The following is a 23,085-nucleotide window of genomic DNA, read 5'->3' as shown; positions in this document are numbered from 1 at the left end:
GTAGTCACTCAACTGGGATACTTTACATGTTCTCTCCCATCCCCTCATAACTGTTAAATTTTTCAAGTGTCAGTGCTTAAAGACATAAGCCTTCATCTACGTCATAAACTCCACAATTCATTCTTAGTGGGTCTCTCAAACTAAGACTTTATGGAGATAGATAGATAGATAGATAGATAGATAGATAGATAGATAGATAGATGTCATAGTGGTAAAGAGTTCAGAAGTAAATGACATAACTTGATCATGATTTGGTGAAAAATAATCTGACAAGTAATATCATGTGTTCTTTATGATCAACTTCCTGGGCATCTTGAATCATAAGGAAAGAAGGTCCTAGGGCACTAAGCTAGGATTCTCCTTTAGTTACGTATACGGAATATAAAGATGGAGATGGATATTTTTCCCTCTCTCAAGACTAGCAGGTAAATGAGAGTCCACATGCAATCTGGGTATTTAACCAGTTGGAATTAGAGTGGCCAGCTCAAAAGGAAACTCAGAGGAAAATTCTGAATCAGCTAGTTTTCCTACAGCCTTAAAAATATGGGAGGAAGATTTTGAACTTTAAAAAGTCAATAAAAGTAAATTTATGAAGAAATTTTTAAATAAGGATTTGCAACAGCCTAAGTTAGTAGATTACCACATCATACCTAATTCGTACCTAGAAATTATTTTAAAGATTGGCATCTGATGTATGTATATAAATCTATCTACTTTAATGGATAATTTTATGTTCTATAATTTTTATAGGAATAGTCATATACTTCATTTTACTGCCAAACTTTTCAAACTTTCCTTAGCACTTTACCTCTCATATCTAGAAACTATATTTAATAACTATCTGAAATGGTTTTTCCTGAGTCACCAGTGATCTCCTCGTTACTGCACATAGTAATCTAATCTCTTCTTAATCTTTAAGTTCCTCACTAAATCTGTGACTTTACCTCAGTCCCTCCTTAAAATCATTTCTTTACTTGTCTGTGTCTTTCTGCCTCATTTATCATGCCACCTTTCTCCATCACTGATTCTCTCCTTAGTGGTCTTTTAAATTATAGATGCTCTTTAGGATACTATATCTTCACCCTCTTTTCATCTCTCCGCAGTTATGCACTTATGTTTATATCTTCTCCCATAATTTCAAATATTACCTTTGTGCTGAAAAATTTAACATCCATACATTTCTATCATTTACCTCTCTCCTGAGCTTTAGATCTAAATATATATAACCATCTATTAGGTAAGTTCAGATAAAATATCCCATTGGCACTGAATTTGCATTTAAATACCTAAACCTCCTTCTATGTTTTTTTTAAAGTTTTGTTTAGTTAATTCAGTGTAGAACCCTCAGAGTAATATTTGATTCTTTCTTCGTCATATATCACATGCAATCAGTTTTTGCAGTCTACTTGATTCTTTGCATTGTCTCTCATTTATTTCCTCTCTTTTCTCATTCCCACATCTAATGCCCTAGTTTAAGTTGTTATCTTTTGCCGATATGACTATAAGGGCCCTTTGCCTAATCACCTTTCCTTTGATAGCTTACCTTTTCAATATATCCTTCATTAACAAGATTATCATTTTAAAAACATAGAACATAATTCTCTACCTCAGAACCTTTGAATGACCTCCAGTTGTCAACAATATAAAGTCCATATTCCTTGACATGGGATTTAAGGTCCTACTGCTATCTTTTCCCTTTAGTTTAACTTACTGCGTCCTTCTGCACACTCCCCACATTTCAGACATATTACTCACTATCCCCTAAGCATACCATTTATTTCTTACCTCCAAGCCTTTGCTCCTGCTAATTCCTCATCATGGGCTCTGTCTCTTCTTTGCTCTTCTGTATATAAAAATCTTATTAAGTCTTTAGCCACTGTAAAGCCATTTGGACTATTTAACTAGCCCCTTCATGAATAACAATTGATGAAAGTTTTCTTTAAGAAATCCAAGAGTATTTTCAGTAATAAATATATGAATTTTGCTTTCACATTAGCTGTAAAATTTTTGTTTCATTACATAAATATTTCTTAAATAATATCTCACAGAGAAATCCCTCAGCATTTGGCATGAGGAAAGTCTTTTAATTTTTTGGAGAAATTGCTGTATTTCCTTTTTTCAGGTCGTTATCCAGTTTTTTGAGTTTCCTTTTTCTTTTTTGTTTTCAAGAAACTTGGTTTCAGCCACTGAGTTGACAAAACTGCTAGTGTTTTGTCTTTCAGAATTTGTTTTCTATTTAAAATTCTTCTTGAATCAGTTGTATTATATTTGCTTCTTCAGTAAACCCTTTAAGTACTTTTTTTTTTTAGAAAAGAGTAGGATAGAATCAAACAAATAGAAATAGAATATTTACCCATCAAGTCAGATCAAATGACAGCTCCTCAGCAATTCACTATTTGATATCCTGATCTCTAACAAGCTGGTTTTACATGTCTATTCTTTTGTACAATAACTATATCACTTTTATAGTATTTATTTTGGGTTTGTTATGGCTATTACTTTTATATCTCTCTTTTCCAATAGATAGAAATTCAGTGGAATAAGAAAGTGGTTTAGGCCTGAGAATGCCTTCTTTGCCTCTACCTTTGGTGGCAAAGCAGTCCAAAAGAACTTTAAATTGATTGTAGTTCATCAAAGTTAACATTTGGCCTGGCGGGGGGTGTGGGGGGAAGGCAAAAAGAAGAGACGTTTCTGTGAACTACCTACAGAAAGGAGAAGAAATAAGCATAGGAGAAAACAAAGAAATATTTTCCTTCTAACCGCCTTTGCTGGACTCTGGCAAAAAAGAAATCTCTGCTTTTGTGATGAATACCAGGGTAAGAGAAAACTCAAGTCCGGTCTTTTGAATTTAATCAAATCTTATATATCTTTTGAGGCACAGCTCAGATCTTATTTCCTTTATAATATGTTTAATGATTACTCTAGCCATCAATTATCTGTAACTCTAATAATGCTTATTATTTGAAGCTTTTAATAGTTATATATATAACTTAGTACTTAAGTTTTATCTATATATGTATATATAGATAAAACTTAATAGTTATATGTGTGTGTGTTACAGTCACAAACAATAGGTATGACTAGTTTTCATTTATGTCAGTCTTCTTTCTCCTGCCATTTTTAAAGTGTATTTAAGAAAAAGATGTTGTCGGGCCGGGCGCAGTGGCTCACGCCTGTTATCCTAGCACTCCGGGAGGCCAAGGCGGGTGGATTGTTTGAGCTCAGGAGTTTCAGACCAGCCTGAGCAAGAGTGAGACCCTGTCTCTACTAAAAATAGAAAGAAATGATTTGGACAACTAAAAGTATATATAAAAAAATTATCTGGGCATGGTGGCGCATGCCTGTAGTCCTAGCTACTAGGGAGGCTGAGGCAGGAGGATCGCTTGAGCCCAGGAGTTTGAGGTTGCTGTGAGATAGGCTGATGCCATAGTAGTCTAGCCCAGGCAACAGAGTGAGACTCTGTCTCAAAAAAAATAAATAAAAAAAAAAAAGAAAGAAAAAGATGTTATATACATCTGTTCTGCTTTTCTCACTGTACATAGCACATCACCCAAATTCTGCATATACTTTATTAATTCAGAAAGAATACCAAAGGTATGGAGAAATGTGTGTGACATTAAATACTCATTCATTCAACATATATTTATTTAGTACCTACTTTATGCAAGACACTGTACTACTAGTACTGGGAATACGACAACTTGGAAAAATGAAACACAGTCAGCCCTCCATATCCATGGGTTCTGCATCTGTGGATTCAACCAGTTGAAAATATGTAAAAAAAAATAACAACACAACAATTAAAAATCATACAAATAAAAAAGTACTGTATAGTGACTATTTACATAGAATTTATATCTTATTAAGTATTATGTAACCTAGAGATGCTTTGAAGTATATGGGAAGATGTGCATGGGTTATATGCAAATATTATGCCATTTTATATAAGGGACTTGAGCATCTGTGAATTTTGGTATCTGCAGGGAGCAGGGGAGGGGGTGCTGGAACCAGTCCCCCATGGACACTGAGGAATGACTGTAATTACTCTTGAATCTTATCTAATTCAAAACTACAGAGTGAACCTGAAAATATTAAAAAAAAAACCTTTTTGCTTTAAATCTATTTAAATAGCATATATGATAGGGGCAGTACAGTGCAGTGATTGAGAATATGGCTTTTGTAGTTAGACAGACCTTGGCTTTGAGTTGTGACTTGAACAAGTATGTCAATCTCTCTGAGCCTATTTCACATGTGTGAATTTTAAAAAAAAATACCTATTTTATAGGATTAAATGAGATAATATATTTAAAAACACCATGGGGTTTGGCATATAGAAAGCCTTCAGATGGTAGTTATTACTTAAAGTATTTTCTTAATTGGCTACTTTAAGTGGAACTAGGACTCTATCTTATCAGAAATTATCTTTTAATAACTTTTATTTCTGTGTAAATAATTTTTCAAAGAACTATCATAGGATACAGGAAAGACGTAGGATTTACAACAAAAAGTTCTAGAATATAATGACCTTAGGAAATTTACTTAACTTTTCTTCATCTCAGAAAATGAATTTTAGTAGCCTTTTATAAGCCTCTAGAGAGAGGGTAGAAACTAAAGATAGTCTGATCTGGGTCATAAAGATTACATGTTTCTTAAGTGTTACTAGTATAATAATTTTATATCAAAATATTTTTTCCTTTGGAATATAGATTGATATATCTACTTTTTCCTCTTCTACTTGTTTTTAATTATTATTTTATTAGGCTATTCATTCAATTGATTGGCATCATGAGGGCAAACAGTTCATGTGCAGCCATTCAGATGGTAGCTTGACTTTATGGAACCTGAAAAGCCCAAGTCGCCCTTTCCAGACTACAATTCCACATGGTAAGATGTATGCTTTCAAAAGAGATAAATACTGAAGTTACAGTGCCTTGACTTGAAGTAGGAAAGGTAGTATCAGTGTGTTTGGTAGAAAAGAGTAATAACAGAACATGGCTTCTGGTTGTAAATACTTCTTTTTACCTCCTACAGATCCCAACATGATGCCCCAAACTTTCCATACTTCCCCTCTTCCTACAACCTATGTCCCTACTTTGTAAGCTGTACTTATATAGAGACTGTACTAACCAAAAATTGGATAATGGATGGTTGATATATCTGAGGCAGAGGATATAATATAGGAAATTTGGCCAGTTTTAAGTGTTGAGGAGCAAGTGAGAGAATGGCACTATATAGATCTAACTTTGAGACCTAATTCGTATACTACTTTATAGTTTATTGTTTTCTAGATTATCCTACTTATTTCCATTTGTGCCATTTGATTCCACTAAATTATGAGGACCATGGTTTTAATTGTAGTATTTAAAAAAAAATCTTATCTTCCATGTTAAAAAGAACATTTTAATCCTAAATGAGTATTTAATCTTAAGTAAGGATTTATGTTGATCTGTGTACTTAACTGGGCAGAATAAAATATTCAAATGTATGAATATGTGTAGTTCAGGTGACCAAATTATTTCAGATAATATTGGTGATGATCTGAGTTCAATGTTTACCTCACACTATTGGCTGTTTGTAAGAATAAATAGGTCAAACCCTAACAGTTAATCAAACAGATTCTGTTTTATAGTTTCTGAGTATTTCTTACAGTGTCACATTTAGAAAATAGTGGTATGTTTTCTATAATGAATGCTCCATAGATCACAAGCTTTCTCAGAATTATTTCATGTGTTTGACATTTTTTGTACCACAGTCACATGCTCCATGTGCAAATGATTAAATTATTGCCATATTTAACCTAGCTGCTTTACTCAGAGATAACTTTACATTTAGACACTTAAAAGTGCTTTATTTAGAGATTGCCATTGGGGAAAATTTGGATAGGTATTTGCTACACATGCCACTCAGGATTAACTATTTGTTTCTATGATAGTTCCCCTCTACATCCTCTCATTTTTCCCTTCCCGTTCCTCAAATCCTCATGCCTTTTATATGTAAAAATATAATAAGATTTATTCATAAATTTTCTATGTAATTCCTTCTATTCTCAAATATCATTTTTATTAATAAATCATTAATTATTAATAGTTCATTTTGGCTTGATTGGATATTTTATACTTTCATATATTTTATCATATCCGTATTTGTTTTATCAGTTTGGTTGTTTTCTATAATTCTGTTTTCCTGTTGAAATAAATAAGGTTCTGTTCACAGGTTGTTGAAGATAATCAGCATTTATATCTTTCATAACATATATTAAATAAATCAGTTTCAATTCCTGCTGCCTCATTATGATATAGTTAAGCAAATACCAGTGATTTTGACAATAGAGATATTTATTGTCATATCTATCTACATCTTTGGGTTTATTTTGTTTCCTTTTGTTTTAACTATTTTTATTTTCTAAAATAAAAATTTTTTCTAAGTACCACTTTAATTGTATCCTATAAATTTTGATATGTAATTTCATTGATGATATATAATTTTCATTAATACTCAGTTTGAGGTATTTTCTAATTCCTATTATAATTCTCCTTTGACCCATGAACTAGAAAGACATGTGTTTTCTAATTTCTAATCATGTTTTTTATTATGGATTTTAAAATTATAGTCAGAGAATGTGGCATGATACTACAAAATTTACTGAGATTTTCTTTATAATTAGTGCGTAGCGAATTACCATAAAGTTCCAAGTATGCTTGAGAAGAATATACATTTTCTGATTGTTACATAAAGGTCAAACTTGAAATTGTATTTTTCATTTTGTATGGTTCAAATCTTTGCTAAGTTTTTGTTTGATATTTCATTTCTAAGAGAAGTCAGTTAAAATTTCTGTTGTAGTAGATTTCCCTTGTATTTCTCTTCATTTCTGCTTTATATACTTTAAAAATCAAATAGATCAAAGTGGTTGCGTTTATCAGATTCTCTGTGATTTAACTGATATTTGTCTAGTGCTCTAAATTGCTTAGAGAGTGGCATTAAAATCTCCGAATGTGATTGTAGAATTGCTTACTTCTCACTTTAATTCTGCCCATTTTCGCTTCATGTACTTTAAGGATCTGTTATTAGGCATCCATTACCTCTCCTGTAGAGAGCATACACGAATGTCCCCCTTCATATCCCCATGTTCCACAACCTTGGATTGAAAAAACCAAAGATTGACAATATTCAGGGGAAAAATATAACAATATAACAATTAAATTTTTACAAATAAAAAGAAACAATACAGTATAACAACTATTTGCACAGCATTTACATTGTATTAAGTATTAATGTTAGTGGTCCCCAACGTTTTTGGCACCAGGGACTGGTTTCATTGAAGAAAATTTTTCCATGGACTGAGGATGTGGGGGTGGGGTGTCATGGGTCTCAGGGAGGTGGTGCGGAGCTCAGGTGGTGATATGTGGCCTTTTTCCTAACGGGCTATGGACTGGTACTGGGGCACGGCCCCGGGATGAGGACCTCAGATATACAGGAGGGTGTGGTTAGGTTATATGTAAACAGTTTGCCATTTTATATAAAAGACTTGAGTATCTCTGAATTTTGGTATTCATTGGAGGGGGGCTTGGAATCAATCTTCTATAGATAACCAAGTTGAGTCTTATGTTTTTATCTAGTGTTACAGTTGAAATGTCCATTAATATTAAATGTAATTACTGATGACATTGAATTTAGGCCTACCACTTTATTATTTGTTTCTTATGGGTCCTATCATATTGTTTTTGTTCTTCTTTTGTCTCTTTCTGCCTTCTTTTGGATTATTGGAATATTTTTGTTAGAATTCCATTTTTATTTACATATAAGCATTTTATCTTCACATAGTTTTTCATTGATTGCTCCAGGGAATACAATATACTTCCTTAAATATTGAAAGTCTATTAGAGCTAACATTGTAATGCTTTTACATAAAATGTAGAAATCTTGCAACCATACAGATTTATTTATCTTCCCCCACTGTCTTTTATGCTATACTTACCACACATTACATTTAAATATATTGTTATGATATTTACTTTAAATAGTCACATGTATTTTTTAATTAAGAGGAAAAAGAGTCTTTTATATTTCCTGTTATTTATCACTTTCATTTATTCCTGAAGATAAGGACATTATTTAGCATTTCTTGTAGGTATGGTAGAAATGAATTCACTTAGCTTCCTTTTATTTGAAAATTCCTTTTTTTGCTTTCATTCTTGAAGACTATTTTTGTTAGATTTAGATTTCTTACCCGACAGTTTGTGTTTGTGTGTGTGTTTTGATTTTAAAATGATGAAAACTTGAGAGATGTTTCCATGGTTTTCTGGCTTCCATAATTTCTTTCCTTCTTTTTTTTATTTCCTGATTTTTTTTATTTCAGCATATTATGGGGGTACAAAAGTTTAGGTTATGTATATTGCCCTTGCCCCCACTCCCAAATCAAAGTTTCAAGCATGTCCATCCCCTAGAGGGTGTGCATCGCACTCATTATGTACGTATACACCCATCTCCTCCCCTCCCCACATCTGCCTGACACCCAATTAATGTTATTCCTAAATGTGCTCTTAGGTGATGATCAGTGAAACCAGTTTGATGGTGAGTGCATGTGGTGCTTATTTTTCCATTCTTGGGATACTTCACTTAGTAGAATGGGTTCCAGCTCTATCCAGGAAAATACAAAAGGTGCTATATCACCATTGTTTCTTAAACCTGAGTAGTACTCCATGGTATACATATACCACATTTTGGAAGAATCAACATTGTTAAAATATTTATACTACCCAAAGTGATCTACAGATTCAATGCAATCCCTATTAAATTACCAACATCATTTTTCACAGATACAGAAAAAATAATTTTTTGCTTTGTTTAGAACCAGAGAAGACCCCGTTTAGCAAAAGCAATTTTAGGCAATAAGAACAAAATGGCTTCCATAATTTCTGAATGAGTGACTTGTAGTAGTTTGAATTTTGGTTCCTCTGTATAATGTGTCATTTTTCTCTTGTTGATTTCAAACATTTTTTGTATTTTTTATTTTCAGTAATTTAACTATATTATGCCTAGGCTTAGTTTCTTCAAGTTCATTCTGTTAAGGGTTCCACCAAGCTTCTTATATTAATAAATTTGTATATTCCACAAAATTTGGGAACTTTTCAGCAATTTATTTCTTCAAATATGTTTTTCTGCTTCCCTCTCTCTCTTTTCTCTTTTTCTGAGATACCAATTACCTGTCTGTTAGAATTTTTGGTATTGCCCCACGTCTCTGAGCCTCTGTTTATTTTTCTGTGAATCATGTTTCCTCTGTATTTTTTTATTTCAGCATGTTATGGGCGTACAAAAGTTTAGGTTATGTGTATTGCCCTTGGCCCCCACCCTCCGAGTCAGAGCTTCAAGCATGTCCATTCTCTAGATCATGCGCATCACACTCATTATGGATGTATACACTCATTACCTCCCCCCCATATGCCCAACACCCAATTAATGTTATTCCTATATGTGCTTTTAGGTATTGACCAGTGAAACCAATTTGATAGTCAGTGCATGTGGTGCTTATTTTTCCATTCTTGGGATATTTCACTTAGTAGAATGTGTTCCAGCTCTATCCAGGAAAATACAAGAGGTGCTATATCACCATTGTTTCTTATAGCTGAATAGTGCTCCATCCTATACATATGCCACATTTTATTAATCCACTCATGTATTGATGGACACTTGGGTTGTTTCCACATCTTTGCAATTGTGAATTGTGCTGCTATAAACATTTGGGTACAGGTGTCTTTTTTATAGAATGACTTTTGTTCCTCTGAGTAGATGCCCAATAATGGGATTGCTGGATCGAATGGTAGGTCTACTTGCATCTGTTTAAGGTATCTCCATAATGCTTTCCACAGGGTTGCACTAGTTTGCAGTCCCACCAGCAGTGTATGAGTGTTCCTGTCTCTCCGCATCCACGCCAACATGTATTGTTTTGGGACTATTTGATAAAGGCCATTCTCACTGGAGTTAAGTGATATCTCATTGTGGTTTTGATTTGCATTTCCCTGATAATTAGGGATGTTGAGCATTTTTTCATATGTTTGTCAGCCATTCTTATATCTTCTTTTGAAAAATTTCTGTTCATGTCATTTGCCCACTTTTTGATAGGGTTGTTTGATTTTTTCTTACTGATTTTCCTGAGTTCTAAATAGATTCTTGTTATCAGTTATTTATCTGATGTGTAGTATGTGAAGATTTTTTCCCATTCTGTAGGTTGTCTGTTAAACCTCATTCTTTACAAAACAGACTTATTGAGATATAATTCACTACTCAGCAATTTGAAGTGTAAAATTCAATGGATTTTAGTATATTCAGAGTTGTACAATCATCAACACAATTATTTTAATCATTTAGTAATTTTAGAACATTACATCAGCCTCCCTCCCAAGAAACCCTATAGCCATTAGCAGTTCATTCTCTAGTCTTCCAGTCCAAGGCAACCACTGTTCTTCTTCTGTTGCTGTATAATTTGATTAAAAATAGGCAAAGGATTTGAATAGACATTTCCCCAAAGAAGACATAAAAATGACCAACATAAATGTGAAAAGGTACTCAACATCATTTATCATCAGGGAAATGCCAGTCAAAACCACCATGAGATGTCACCTCCAACCCATTAGGATGGCTACTATTAAAAAGTCAAGAGATGACAAATGTTGGGAAGGGTATGAAGAAAATGGAAACTTTGTAAACTGTTGATGGGAATGTAGATTGGTGTAGCCATTACAGAAAACTAAAGAAGTATGGAGGTTCCTAAAGAAATTAAAAATAGCACTGGCATATAACCCAGTAGTTCCTCATCTGGATATATACCCAAAGGAAGTGAAATCACCACCTCATAAAGATACTTGCACTCCCATGTTCATGACAGTATTCACAATAGCCAAGATATGGAAACAGGCTACATGTCTGTTGACAGATGAATGTATAAAGAACCATGGTATTTATACAAAATATAATATTATGCAGCATTATAAAAATAGATCCTGTAATTTACCACAAGATGGATAAACTTGGAGGACATCATGCTAAGTGAAATAAGCCAGACACATAAAGAAAAATATTGCATGATCTCACTTATATGTGTTATCTAAAGAAAAAAGAAAAATATGTAAAGTTAGGGAGTAAAATAGTGGTTACCAGGGGCAGAAGGGATAGGGTGAGGAAATGGGGAAATGTATTTCAGAGGATACAAAGTAGCAGATATGTAGGATGAATAAGTCTAGAGATCTAAATCAATTAATAAAATTGTACTGTATTTGGGATTTCTGCTAAACGGGTAGGTTTTAGCTGCTCTTGCCACAAAAAAATGGGTAAATATGTGAGAGAGATATATTAACTTGCTTCATTATGGTAACATTTTTACTATCTATTGGTATCCTGTAACATCATGTTATATACTTTAAATATATGTAATAAGATTTATTTCAAAAAATTATATGCTTTGGGGTTTGGAAGTTCCTTTAGTTCATATCAACATTTTTTCATCATTTTTAAATCTATAAATGCTTCTATTTAACCCACATTATTTGCATTAGTTTACATTTCTCTCAACCGTAAATAATACCATCTACATTCTGTAAGTATTTGTGTAAGTTTTGATAAATTTTAACTTCTTAAAACTAGGTTTGTATATATTTTATGGTAGTAAATGATATAATAGACTGGTATCTCCATATATTTTATGGATTCCTGACACCTTTTTCTTAATTTTTTTGATATTGCTAGGCTACATGGTTTGTCTGAAAGTTTTTGTAAATTGTCTCAAATCTCTAAAAAATTTTCCAATATATTTACTGAAAAAAAATTTGTGTATAGTGGACCTGATCAGCTTAAATTTGTGTTGTTCAAAGGTCAACTGTAATTTGAAATCTGGAGAGAGAAAGTTGCCTTCAGAGAAGGATACCTGAGTCTTTGCTTGCATAGGGCAGATACCCTTGTAGGCCACTAAAGCCAATATAAAAATTCAGTAAAGATTTTTAAATGAATTCATGAGGGCTGAATATGAAAATGTAAAGCCCCCTGGGGCTACCAGACATAAGGTATTTGAACCCTCTTTCAGCATTTTCCTCCATGAACCCTACCAAGCAACTATAGGGAAAATGAAGGAGAATCCAGAGAAAGCTTCCCTCAGAATTCTGGCTAGGGAAGGGAAACAGTAGCCAAAGCCAATCTTCCCTATTTCTTTTATTGACAAAAGCTGTAATTTTTCAGGAGGAAGAGCAATAAAAACTGTCACCTTTAGGGCACTGGATGAAATTTATTACAGCTGGGAAAGAGAACAGGAGAAAGAAAAAAAAAAGAAAAAAAAAACTTCTCTTGGAGCAGAGAAAGTAACATATGTTAGGCCCAGCACAATTGCTGGAAGTGGGGCAGGAACACTTTGGAAGGCCACCTGCCAAAAACCTGTGTTCACAGTGCCTGCATAAGAATAAGGCTTACCTAAAAGATCAGAGAACATTCCCTCCACTACCCCGCCATCAGTTTGCCAAAATTTAGACAGTATAGCAAGTAAAAAGAAAAAAATAATGGAATACAGCTGGGCAAGGTGTAAGAGATTCTCTCTGAGGAGCAAATATTGAGAAAAACCCTCTACCAAATACCCCACACCCTAAATACCAGTTATCTTTAGAGAAATTTGAATCCTTTGGTGCACTGAAGGAAATCATAGCAACAACAAACTTTAAACCCAGGTTAACTCTTGACTAAATTAACACTAACTTTCACACTAAAGTCCTAGAAGAAAAGAAATACGTTCATTTCCAAGCATAAAAGATATTTACCTCAGTATCTCTTGTCCTTTACAACATGTCCAGCATTTAATAAATTTATGAGGTATATGAAAAGGCAAAAAAACAAAACAAATCATAGTCTCAAGAGACAAAGCAATCATACTGTTATACAGTCTTACAGTACACATGAAATGATATGCTATTATTTGAAGGTAGATTCAGATTACTTTTAAAATGTATATTTTAGGCAGGGCATGGTGGCTCACACCTGTAATCCTAGCACTCTGGGGCAGGAGGTTCACTTGAGGTCAGGAGTTTCAGATAACCTGAGCAAGAGTGAGACCCAGTCTCTACAAAAAACAGAAAAATTAGCCAGGCGTGGTAGTGCATACCTGTAGTCCCAGCTACTTGAGAGGCTGAGGCAGGAGGATAGCTTGAGCCCAGGAATTTGAGGTTGCAGTGAGCCATGATGATGCCACCACAATCTAGCCAGAGCAATAGAGCAAGACTCAGTCTCAAAATTTTTTTTAATTAAAAAATTTAAAAAAATAGACTATATACTTTAAACCTAGGGCAACCACTAAAAATGTTTTTTTATAAGAATAAATAATGTCAATAGAGAAGATAAAATGGAATCATTAAAATGCTGAATTAAACCCATAGAAGGCAGAAAAAGAGGAAAAAGAAATAAAGAACAAAGAGAAAACTAACTATATGGTAGATTTTTAATCTAACTGTACCAATAATCACTTTAACAATTAAACATACCACTTAAAAGACAGAGATTCTAAGATTGGATCAAAAAAAGCAAGACCCAGTTATATGCTGCCTACAGGAAACAGACTTTAAATATAAAGTTATAGATAAGTTAACAGTAAAAGAAAACAAAGATATAGCATACAAATGCCAACCAAAAGAAAGCTAGCCTAGCTATCTTAATTTCAGACAATGTAGCTATGAAGGAATATTATTAGAGATAAAGAATGTCAAGACCTAAAAAAAAAAAAGTAATAATAAAGGTATTTTCCAAGAATATAACAATCTTAAATGTGTATGTACTGAAGACAGATCTTCAAAATACATGAGGTAAAAATTTGTAGATCTGAAAGGAAAAATAGATAAGTTATTAGTTATATTTGGAGACTTCAAACTCATCTCTCAGTAATTGATAGAACAACTGGGCATGATATAGGTAGCCTGAACACTGTCAACTGATTGACCAGCCATTTATAGAATTGTCCACCCAGCAATAGCAGAATGCACATTATTTTGAAGTAGAAATGGGACATTGACCCAAATAGCCCATGTTATGGACCGTAAAATGAACCTTAAAATATTTAAAAGACTAGAAATCAAAATATGATCATGGACCATAATGCATTAACCTTGAATAACAGAAAAGTATCTAGAAAATGCCTACTTATTTAAAAATTAAATGACCCACTTCTAAATAACCCATGAAATGAAGACAAAATCTTAAGGGAAATTAAAACAAATATTGAATGAAAATGAGACTACAGCATACCAAAATTTGTGGCGTGGAGCTAACACAGAATTTAGATGGAAATTTATAGCATTAAATGATTACATTAGAAAGAAGATTTAAATTCACTGAGCAAAGCTTCCTTAAAACAAGTTAAGAAGACGAAGTTAAACCCAAAGCAAGAGTAAGGAAAGAAATAAGGGTTATAGTAGCTATCTATAAGATTGAAGACAAAAGGAAAACAGATAGCCAATGAAACCAAAAGTGGGTTCTTTCAAAGGTAAAAACATCAATAAACATCTAGCCAAACTGGTGAGAAAAAAAAAGAGATAACTTGAAGCACTGAAAAATTTTGACTCAACACTCCTAAAATAATATTTTAAGGGTTTTCAGATATGAAAAGTAATCACAAATAAAAAACTTTAAAATTAAGAACTGTAATGCATAATAAAACCTCAGCAAATAGGAAATAAGAATTGACTAATCTCAAGAAAAAGTCAATAAAAAGACAAAATCCTCTCAGAAATGAAGATGAAATATGAACATTCAACTGATAACCTAGTAAGAGTAATTGAGTAAAGTAGTAAAAAACAAATACTAATACATAGTGGAAGAATTTCTTTAAAGCAGAGCAGAAAGTGATAAATATAAAAGAGGGTCAAGGAAAATCCAATGAAAGTTTAATCATAGGCTCTAAAAATGAACAAAGCACTAAACAGAAGTAATATTTAAAATTACAGTTGAGAAAATTTTCTACAAAAGAAAAACTTAGAATCTACACATTAGAAAGAAGCTACTTTGTATCTGGGAAAACTGATAACTGAGAGACATCTTTTAGGAAATTTTGACTTTCAAAGACAAAGGGAAAAAAATCTTCAGAGCTGATATGCCAAAAACTAGATGACTTATAAAGGAAAAAAAATTGGGTTGGCATCAGAATTTTCACCAACAATGAAGGATCACAACATATGTTAAATATAATAATGAACAAAGCAGATATACTATAAAATAATATGGCATGGCTGAGCCCACATGTCAATAACTATAACAGTAAATTTAGATGGGCTTAATTCACCTATTAAGAGAAAAAATATCTTCACTTCTACACATCAAAGGACAAAAAATTAACAGTGTGAAAAGACAACTCACTGAATAGAAGAAAATATTTCCAAATCATATATCTGATAAAGGGTGAATATCCAGAATATATAAAGAGTTCCTACTACTCAACAGCAATAACAACCCAATTTGAAATGGGCAAAAGATCTGAATAAACATTTCTTAAAAGAAGATATATGAATGGCCAATAAGCATATGAAAAGATGCTCAGTATCACTAATTATTAGGGAAATATCAAAATCACCATGACATACCACCTCACACCCATTAGGATGGCTACTGTCAAAAAAAAGAAAGAAAAACTAGAAAATAACAAATATTAGCAAGAACATGGAAAAATTAGAACCTTTGTGCACTGTTGTGAATGTAAAATGATGCAGCTGATGTGGAAAACAGTATGGCGGTTCCTCAAAAAATTAAAAATAGAGTTACTATATGATCCAGTAGTTCTACTTTTGAGTATATACCCAAAAGAAAGGATAGCAGTGACATGAAGAGACATTTGCATACTCATATTCATTACAGCATTATTCATAATAGTTAAAAAGAGGAAGCAACCCAATTTTCCATCAATAGATGAATATATAAACAAGACGTGGTATGAACATAAAATGAAATATTATTCAATCTTAAAAAGAAAGAAATTCTGACACATGCTACAAGATGGATGAACCTTGAGAAAATGACGCTAAGTGAGGTAAGCCAAGCACAAAAGGACAAATATTGCATGATTCCATTTATATAAGGTACCTAGGGGAGTCAAATTCATAGAGGCAAAAAGTAGAATGGTGGTTGCCAGAGGGTAAGGGAAAGGGCGTATAAGGAGTTATTGTTTAATGAGTACAGAGTTTCAGTTGAACAAGGTGAAATATTTAGGAGGCTGATGGTGGTTGCACAACAATGTGAATGTACTTAATTGTGCCAAACTGTACGCTGAAAAATGGTTAAGTGGTAAATTTTATGTTACATGTATTTTATTAATACAATTCAGAAAAAAACTAAATTTTTCAGTTTCCATTATGTGACCAAATTCCTATAGTGAAAGATGAGAGTACATTACATTTTTAAGTATATATTTCAAATACATATTTCAAAATTGGCTATATGTTAAATCACAAGGGAAATCTTAATAAATTCTATAAAATGTGTTAATAAAGCATCCTTTGACATTGATGTAACATAATTTAAAAAATAAATAACCTTCTACTGAGTTACATAAAAACTCTTTTTAAAACAGCGTACAAATCAGAGGGGAAATAAAAACAAAATTGCAGAACTTATGAAAAATAATACTGAATATACTCCATACCAAAACTAAGGAACACACATAAGACAATAATTAGAGGAAAACTCATAATCTTAAATATTTTATGTAAATAAAAATGAGAGTCTAAAGATAAATTCACACTCAAAAGCCAGAAAAGAACAACAAAGTTTATAGAAAGAAGGAGGAAGGAAATCATAAAAATAACAGAAATTATTGAGTTAAGAAAAATAAAACCATAGAACAAATAAATAAAAATGCTGAAGTATTATTAAAATAATAAAAGAAAACTGTGGGCCACCATTAATCCTTTATTAAAAGATTTGTTCTATAAAATTTGGATTCAGTCAAAAGGCCACACTCAAGGATCCAGAAGGTTACATGTGACCCCAAGGCCACAGGTTCCCCACCCCTAAGAAAGAAAACATGAAATAAAAAATTATATGGGAGAAATAAATTTTGAAATGTAGGAATTAAAAAAATACATAAAAGTGTATTTTTTACACCTCCGCAAATAGAGTTGAGGACATGGATGAAATGGATAACAAGGAAAGTATAATTTATCAATTTTTCCAGCACACTTTATTGAATAGGGATTCTTTTCCCCAGTGTATGTTTTTGTCTGCTTTGTCAAAGGTCAGATGACATATGCAGATGGTTTTGTATTTGGGTTCTCAGTCCTGTTCCATCAGTCTATGTCTCTGTTTTTGTGCCAGTACCATGCTATTTTGGTTACTATAGCTTTGTAGTATAGCTTGAAGTCTGGTAGATTGATGCCTGCCAATTTTTTCTTTTTGCTTAAGGTTGCTTTGGTTATATGGGGGTCTTCTCTGGTTCCGTTTGAAACATAGAATTATTTTTTCTATATCTGTGAAAAATGATGTTGGTATTTTAATAGGGATTGCATTGAATCTATGGATCACTTTGGGTAGTATAGACATTTTAACAATATTGATTCTACCAAACCATGAGCATGGTATGGTTTTTCATCTGTTAATATCCTCTGCAATTTCTTTTTTCAGTGTTTTGTAGTTCTCCCTATATAGGTCTCTCACCTCCTTAGTTAAATATATTCCTAAATATTTTATTCCCTTTGGTGCTATTGTAAAGGATATTGCATCTTCAATTTACTTCTTGGCTTGACTGTTATAAAAGCTACTAATTTATGTGCATTGATTTTGTAGTCTGAGACTTTGCTGAATTCATTTATCAATCCCAAGAGTCTCTTGGTTGAATCTTTGGGGCTTTCTAGATATAATATCATATCATCAGCAAAGACCATATAAATAAAAGAAAGAACAAAGTCCATGTGTTCCTCTCAGTAGACACACAGAAAGCATTTGACAAAATTCTTTTATAAGAACTCTTAACAAAATAGGCATAGATGGGACCTACCTCAACATCATTAAAGCCATCTATGACAAACCCACAGCCAACATCATACTGAACAGGGAAAAATTGAAAGCATTCCTACTTAGAACTGGAACCAGACTAGGTTGCCCACTATCTCTACTTCTATTCAACATATTGCTGGAAGTTCTTGCCAGAGCAATCAGACAAGGAAGGAAATCAAGGCTATACAAATGGGGGCAGAAGAGGTCAAACTATCACTGTTATCCATTTTGGATAATAATTTTTATATTTGTGTGTTAGGAGTTCAATTCCATTCTTTTGTATGTGGGTACCCAATTGTCCCTCAATCATTTACTGAAAAGATTATTTTGCCCCCATTGAACTGTCATAGCACCGTTGTTGAAAACCAGTTTACCATAAATGTAAGAGCTTATTTCTGGATTCTTCATTTTATCTAGTTGGCTTATATGTCTGTCCTTATTTCAATCACATTATCTTCATTTCTGTTGCTTTTCAGTATGATTTGAAATAAGTAAGTGTGAATCTTCTAACTCTTTTGTTTTTCTTTAAGATATTCAGAATATTCTAGGTTTCTTACATTTGCATATGAATTTTAGGATTGGCTTGTCAATTTCGATTAAAGGCAGCTAAGATATTTGATAGGGATTGCATTGAATTTGTACATTAATTTGAAAAGCATTGTCGTTTCAACAATATTAAGTTTTTTGATTCATGAACATGGGGCATCTCTTCATTTATTGTGGTCTTTAATTTATTTCAACATGTTTTTCAGCATATAAATGTTGCATTTTTTGTTAAATTTATTCCTATTTTATTCTTTTTGATGCTATGATAAATAGTCTTTTCTTTACTTCCTTTTTAGATTGTTTATTGCTACCATATAGGTATGAATACTATTGATTTTTATATATTGATTTTATACTTTGCAACTTTCTGACATTTTTATTTATAATAGTTTAGTAGATTCCTTAAGGATTTCTATATAGAAAATCATGTCATCTGCAAATAAAGATAGTTTTCCTTTTTTCTCTATGGTCTGAATGCCATTTAATTTTTTTTTTGCATAATTGCTATAGCTAAAATTTCAAGTGCAGTGTTGGATATAAGTGGCAAGAGCAGAATTATTTTCTTGTTCTTGAATATAGAGAGAAAGCTTTTTTTCTTTTACCATTTATGTTATAATAGCTCTGGGTTTTTGACTGGCCCTTATCAAGTTGAGGAATTTTCCTTCTTTTCTTTGTTTATTGAGTTTTGTTTTTTAATCATGAAATTATGTTAGACTCTATCAAATACTTTTTCTGTATCTTTTGAGATAATCATGTATTTTTGTCCTTTATTGATATGATGTCACTACATTAATTGATTTTTTCTGATATTAAAACATACTTGCTTTCATGAGAAAAATCTCATTTATTGTGATATTTCTGCCTTGTCTTCACAGAAGGGTAATAGAGATCTCATGGAATGGATGGTGGCCTTATGGAATGAGTTGGGAAGTGTTTATTCCTGTTCTATTTTTTGGAGAGTTTGTGAAGGATTGGTACTAATTCTTCCAATCTGTGGTAGAATTCAACAGTGAAGCCATCTTGGCCTGGGCTATTTTTTGTGAGAAGTTTTTTCCATTGCTAATTCATTTCATTACTCATTATAGGTCTATTCATATTTTATAATTCTTCTTAAGTCAGTTATGATAGTTTGTGTCTTTCTAGGAATTTGTCCATTTTGCCCATGTTATCTAATTTGTTAGAATATTTTTATTGATAGTACTCCATTAAAATCTTTTTAATTCTTTTAGGTAAGTAGTGATGACCCCTTTTTTACTCTTGGTTATAGTAATTTGAATCTCTTTTTTTTTTTCTTGATCAGCCTAGCTAAAGGTTTGTGAATTTTCTTTTCCTTTTCAAAGAACCAACTTTCTTTTTTCAGCTTTATTGAGGTATAAGAGACAAATAAAAATTGTATATGTTTAAGATCTACAACTCAGTATTTTCATATGAATTAATATATCCATCACCTCACATAATTGTGTCTTTTATTCTTTTTTTTATCCTGAGAATGCTTAAGACCTACCCTCTCAGCAAATTTGAAATATACATTACAGTATTATTTACTATAGTTACATTGTTGTGCATTAGACCTCCAGAGCCTATTCATGTTGCATAACTGAAATTTTATACCTTTTGACCAACATTTTCCCTTTTTCCCCTTCCCCAACACCTGGCAACCACCATTCTACTTTCTGTTTCTATGGATTTATTTTCATTTCCACATGTAAGTGAGATCATGTGATATCTGTCTGTGTATGGATTATTTCAGTTAGCATAATATCCCTGAGGTTCATTCATGTTGTCATGAATGGCAGGATTTTCTTCTTTTTAAAAACTGAATAATATTTCTCTCTGTCTGTGTCACATTTTTGTGATCTATTCATCTGTTGACAAACATTTATGTTGTTTCCATATCTTTGTTATTGTGAATAATGTTGCAATGAACTATCTCTTAGAGATAAGGATTTCATTTCCTTTGGCTATATAGCAAGAAGTGGGATTGCTGGATCACATGAAAGTCCTATTTTAAATTTTTTTGAGGAACCATCATACTGTTTTTCATAATGGCTATACCAGTTTACATTCTGATGAACAAATGCTTAAGGGTTCCCTTTTATCCTTGCCAATACTCATCTTTTGTCTTTTTGATAATAACCATTCTAACAGGTAGGTGATACTGTGGTTTTGATTTGTAATTTCCTGATGATTAGTGATGTTAAACACCTTTTCATATACTTGTTGACCCATTGTATGTCATCTTTGAGATATGTCTATTCAGGTCTTTTGCCCATTTTTTAATTGGGTTATTTGGGCTCTTGCTATTGGGTTGTTTGAAATCCTTATATAATTTACTTATCAAACCCTTATCAGATATAAGGTATGCAAATACTTTTCTCATTCCATAGGTTGCCTTTTTACTCTATTGTTTCTTTCCTGTGCAGAAAGAAGCTTTTTAGTTTGATGCAGTACCACTTTTGTTTCGTAACATATTTTGAAATCAGAAGTGTGATGCCTCCAGCATTGTTTTCTTGCTAAGATTGCTTGGGCTATTGAGGGTCATTTGTAGCTCCATATGAATTTTAGAAATTTTTTTCTATTTCCACAAAGTATTCCATTGGGACTTTGAGAGAGATTTGACTGAATCTGTAGATCACTTTGGATAACATGGACATTTTAATAATATTAATTCTTCCAATCCACAATTATAGGATGTGTTTCCATTTATCTGTGTTCAAAGAATCAACTTTTAGATTGTTTTTCTATATTATTTTTCTCTTCTATACTTCAGTAGGTTCTGCAATAATCTTTATTATTTCATTGTTTCTGTTTGGTTTTGGTTTAGTTTGTTCTTCTGTGTCTTAACATGGACAATTATTGATTTGAGATTTTTTTCTTATGAAGCTGCTTATAGCTATAAATTAACCTCCCAGCACTGCTTAAGCTACATCTCAGATGCTTTGGTATGTTGTATTTTCATTTCATTCTTCTCAAAATATTTTTGGTTTCTTCTTTAACCCACTTGCTATTCAGTCAGATATTAGTATAGCCATTAAAGTTTTCTTATGGTTGCCATTTTCATGTTATATCCCTTTCCATTATTTTCTTTCAGCTTATTTGTATCTTTGATCTAAAGCAGGTTGCCTGTAAACAACATATAGTTGGATATTATCTTTTTGTTTTTATCTAGTCATTGCATCTCTTCCTTTTGATTTGCTTGTTTAATCCATTCACATTTAATGTTATCATTGATATGTTTTCTATGTCTCATTCCATTTTTATTTCTTTAGATTTCCTTTACTTTTTTTTTACACTAAATGAATATTTTCTAGTGTGACATTTTAATTCCTTTAATGAATTTTTCACTCTTTTGAGTTGTTTTCTTAGGGAATGCCTTATGGCTTACCATGTAATATATACTAATTTATCAGAGTCTACTTCAGATCTATATTTAGATTTATATTTACTATATACTATATATTAATACACACTTTTATTACTATACTAACTGAATTTCAGTGTGATATAGAAATGTTACTCCCGTAACTCTATTCCCTTTTCTCCCCTTTTGTCCTATTATTGTTATACATGTTATATCTATGTGTGCTATAAGCTCAACAATCCATTGTTATAATTATTACCTTATATAATTGTATGTCTTTTAAAGAAGTTGACAAAAAGTAAAGCAAGTATATATGTGTGTGTGTATAATTTGTGACATTAGCATTTTTACTTGTTATTTGTGGTTCTCTTCCTTGTTCCTGTGGATTCAAATTACCAATTGGTGTCTTTTCCTTGTTCTAATTTTTTGCCTACCCACCTCATTTATGTTGTTATTGGAAAATATATCATAGATCCCACAATACAATTATATACATATTGTTTTACAAAATTAATTTTTAATCAGTTAAGTGATGATTGGACAATATTTGTAATTATACTGTCTTTTATAATTATCTATTAATGTGTGGTTACCTTTACTCATACTCTATTCTTTGTATGGATTCACACCAGTGTCTGGGGTCACTTTCTTTCAGTATGAAGAACTTCCTTAGTATTTTTTGTAAGATAGCTCTGTGAGCAACAAATTATCTCAGTTTTTGTTTATTTGGAAATGTCTTTATTTCACCTTTATTTTTAAAAGATAATTTTGCTTAGTGTAAGATACTTGCTTGACAGGTTTTGTTTTTGTTTTTCCCAGTACTTTGTGTCATTCCACATTCCACTGCCTTCTGGCCTCCATTCTTTCTCAAAGTTAGCTGTGAGTCTTAGGGTGCTCTTACAAACAATGAGTCATTTTTCTCTGCTGCTTTCAAGATATTCTTTTTGGCTTTTAATATTTTTACTCTGATGTGTCTAGGTGTAGATTTCTTTGTTTTGTCCTATTTGGAGTTCACCAAACTTCTTAAATGTGTAGATAATATTTTTACCAAATTTAGGAAAATTTCAGCCATTATTTTAAAAATATTTTTCTGTTCCTTTCACTGCTCCTCTTCTAGTACATTCATTATGCATATGTTGGTGTAATTGATATGCCACCCTTCTTTGAGACTTTTC

At 32.2% G+C, this 23,085-nt stretch overlaps 1 protein-coding gene across 1 annotated transcript in view; it reads left to right on the top strand.

The window, feature by feature from the left end:
* STXBP5L (syntaxin binding protein 5L) overlaps positions 1-23,085 on the top strand; it is a 313,084-nt gene that overhangs the window by 144,794 nt on the left and 145,205 nt on the right. Inside the window, exon 9 of the mRNA XM_045556950.1 lies at positions 4,761-4,884. Coding sequence (XP_045412906.1) covers positions 4,761-4,884 — 124 coding nt within the window. The remainder of the gene's footprint in view (positions 1-4,760; positions 4,885-23,085) is intronic.

The sequence above is a fragment of the Lemur catta genome, chromosome 1 (genome assembly GCF_020740605.2).
Source record: "Lemur catta isolate mLemCat1 chromosome 1, mLemCat1.pri, whole genome shotgun sequence".
Lineage (NCBI taxonomy): Eukaryota > Metazoa > Chordata > Mammalia > Primates > Lemuridae > Lemur > Lemur catta.
Note: the sequence above shows the minus strand (reverse complement) of the source record. Positions and strands in the feature narration are given on the sequence as shown.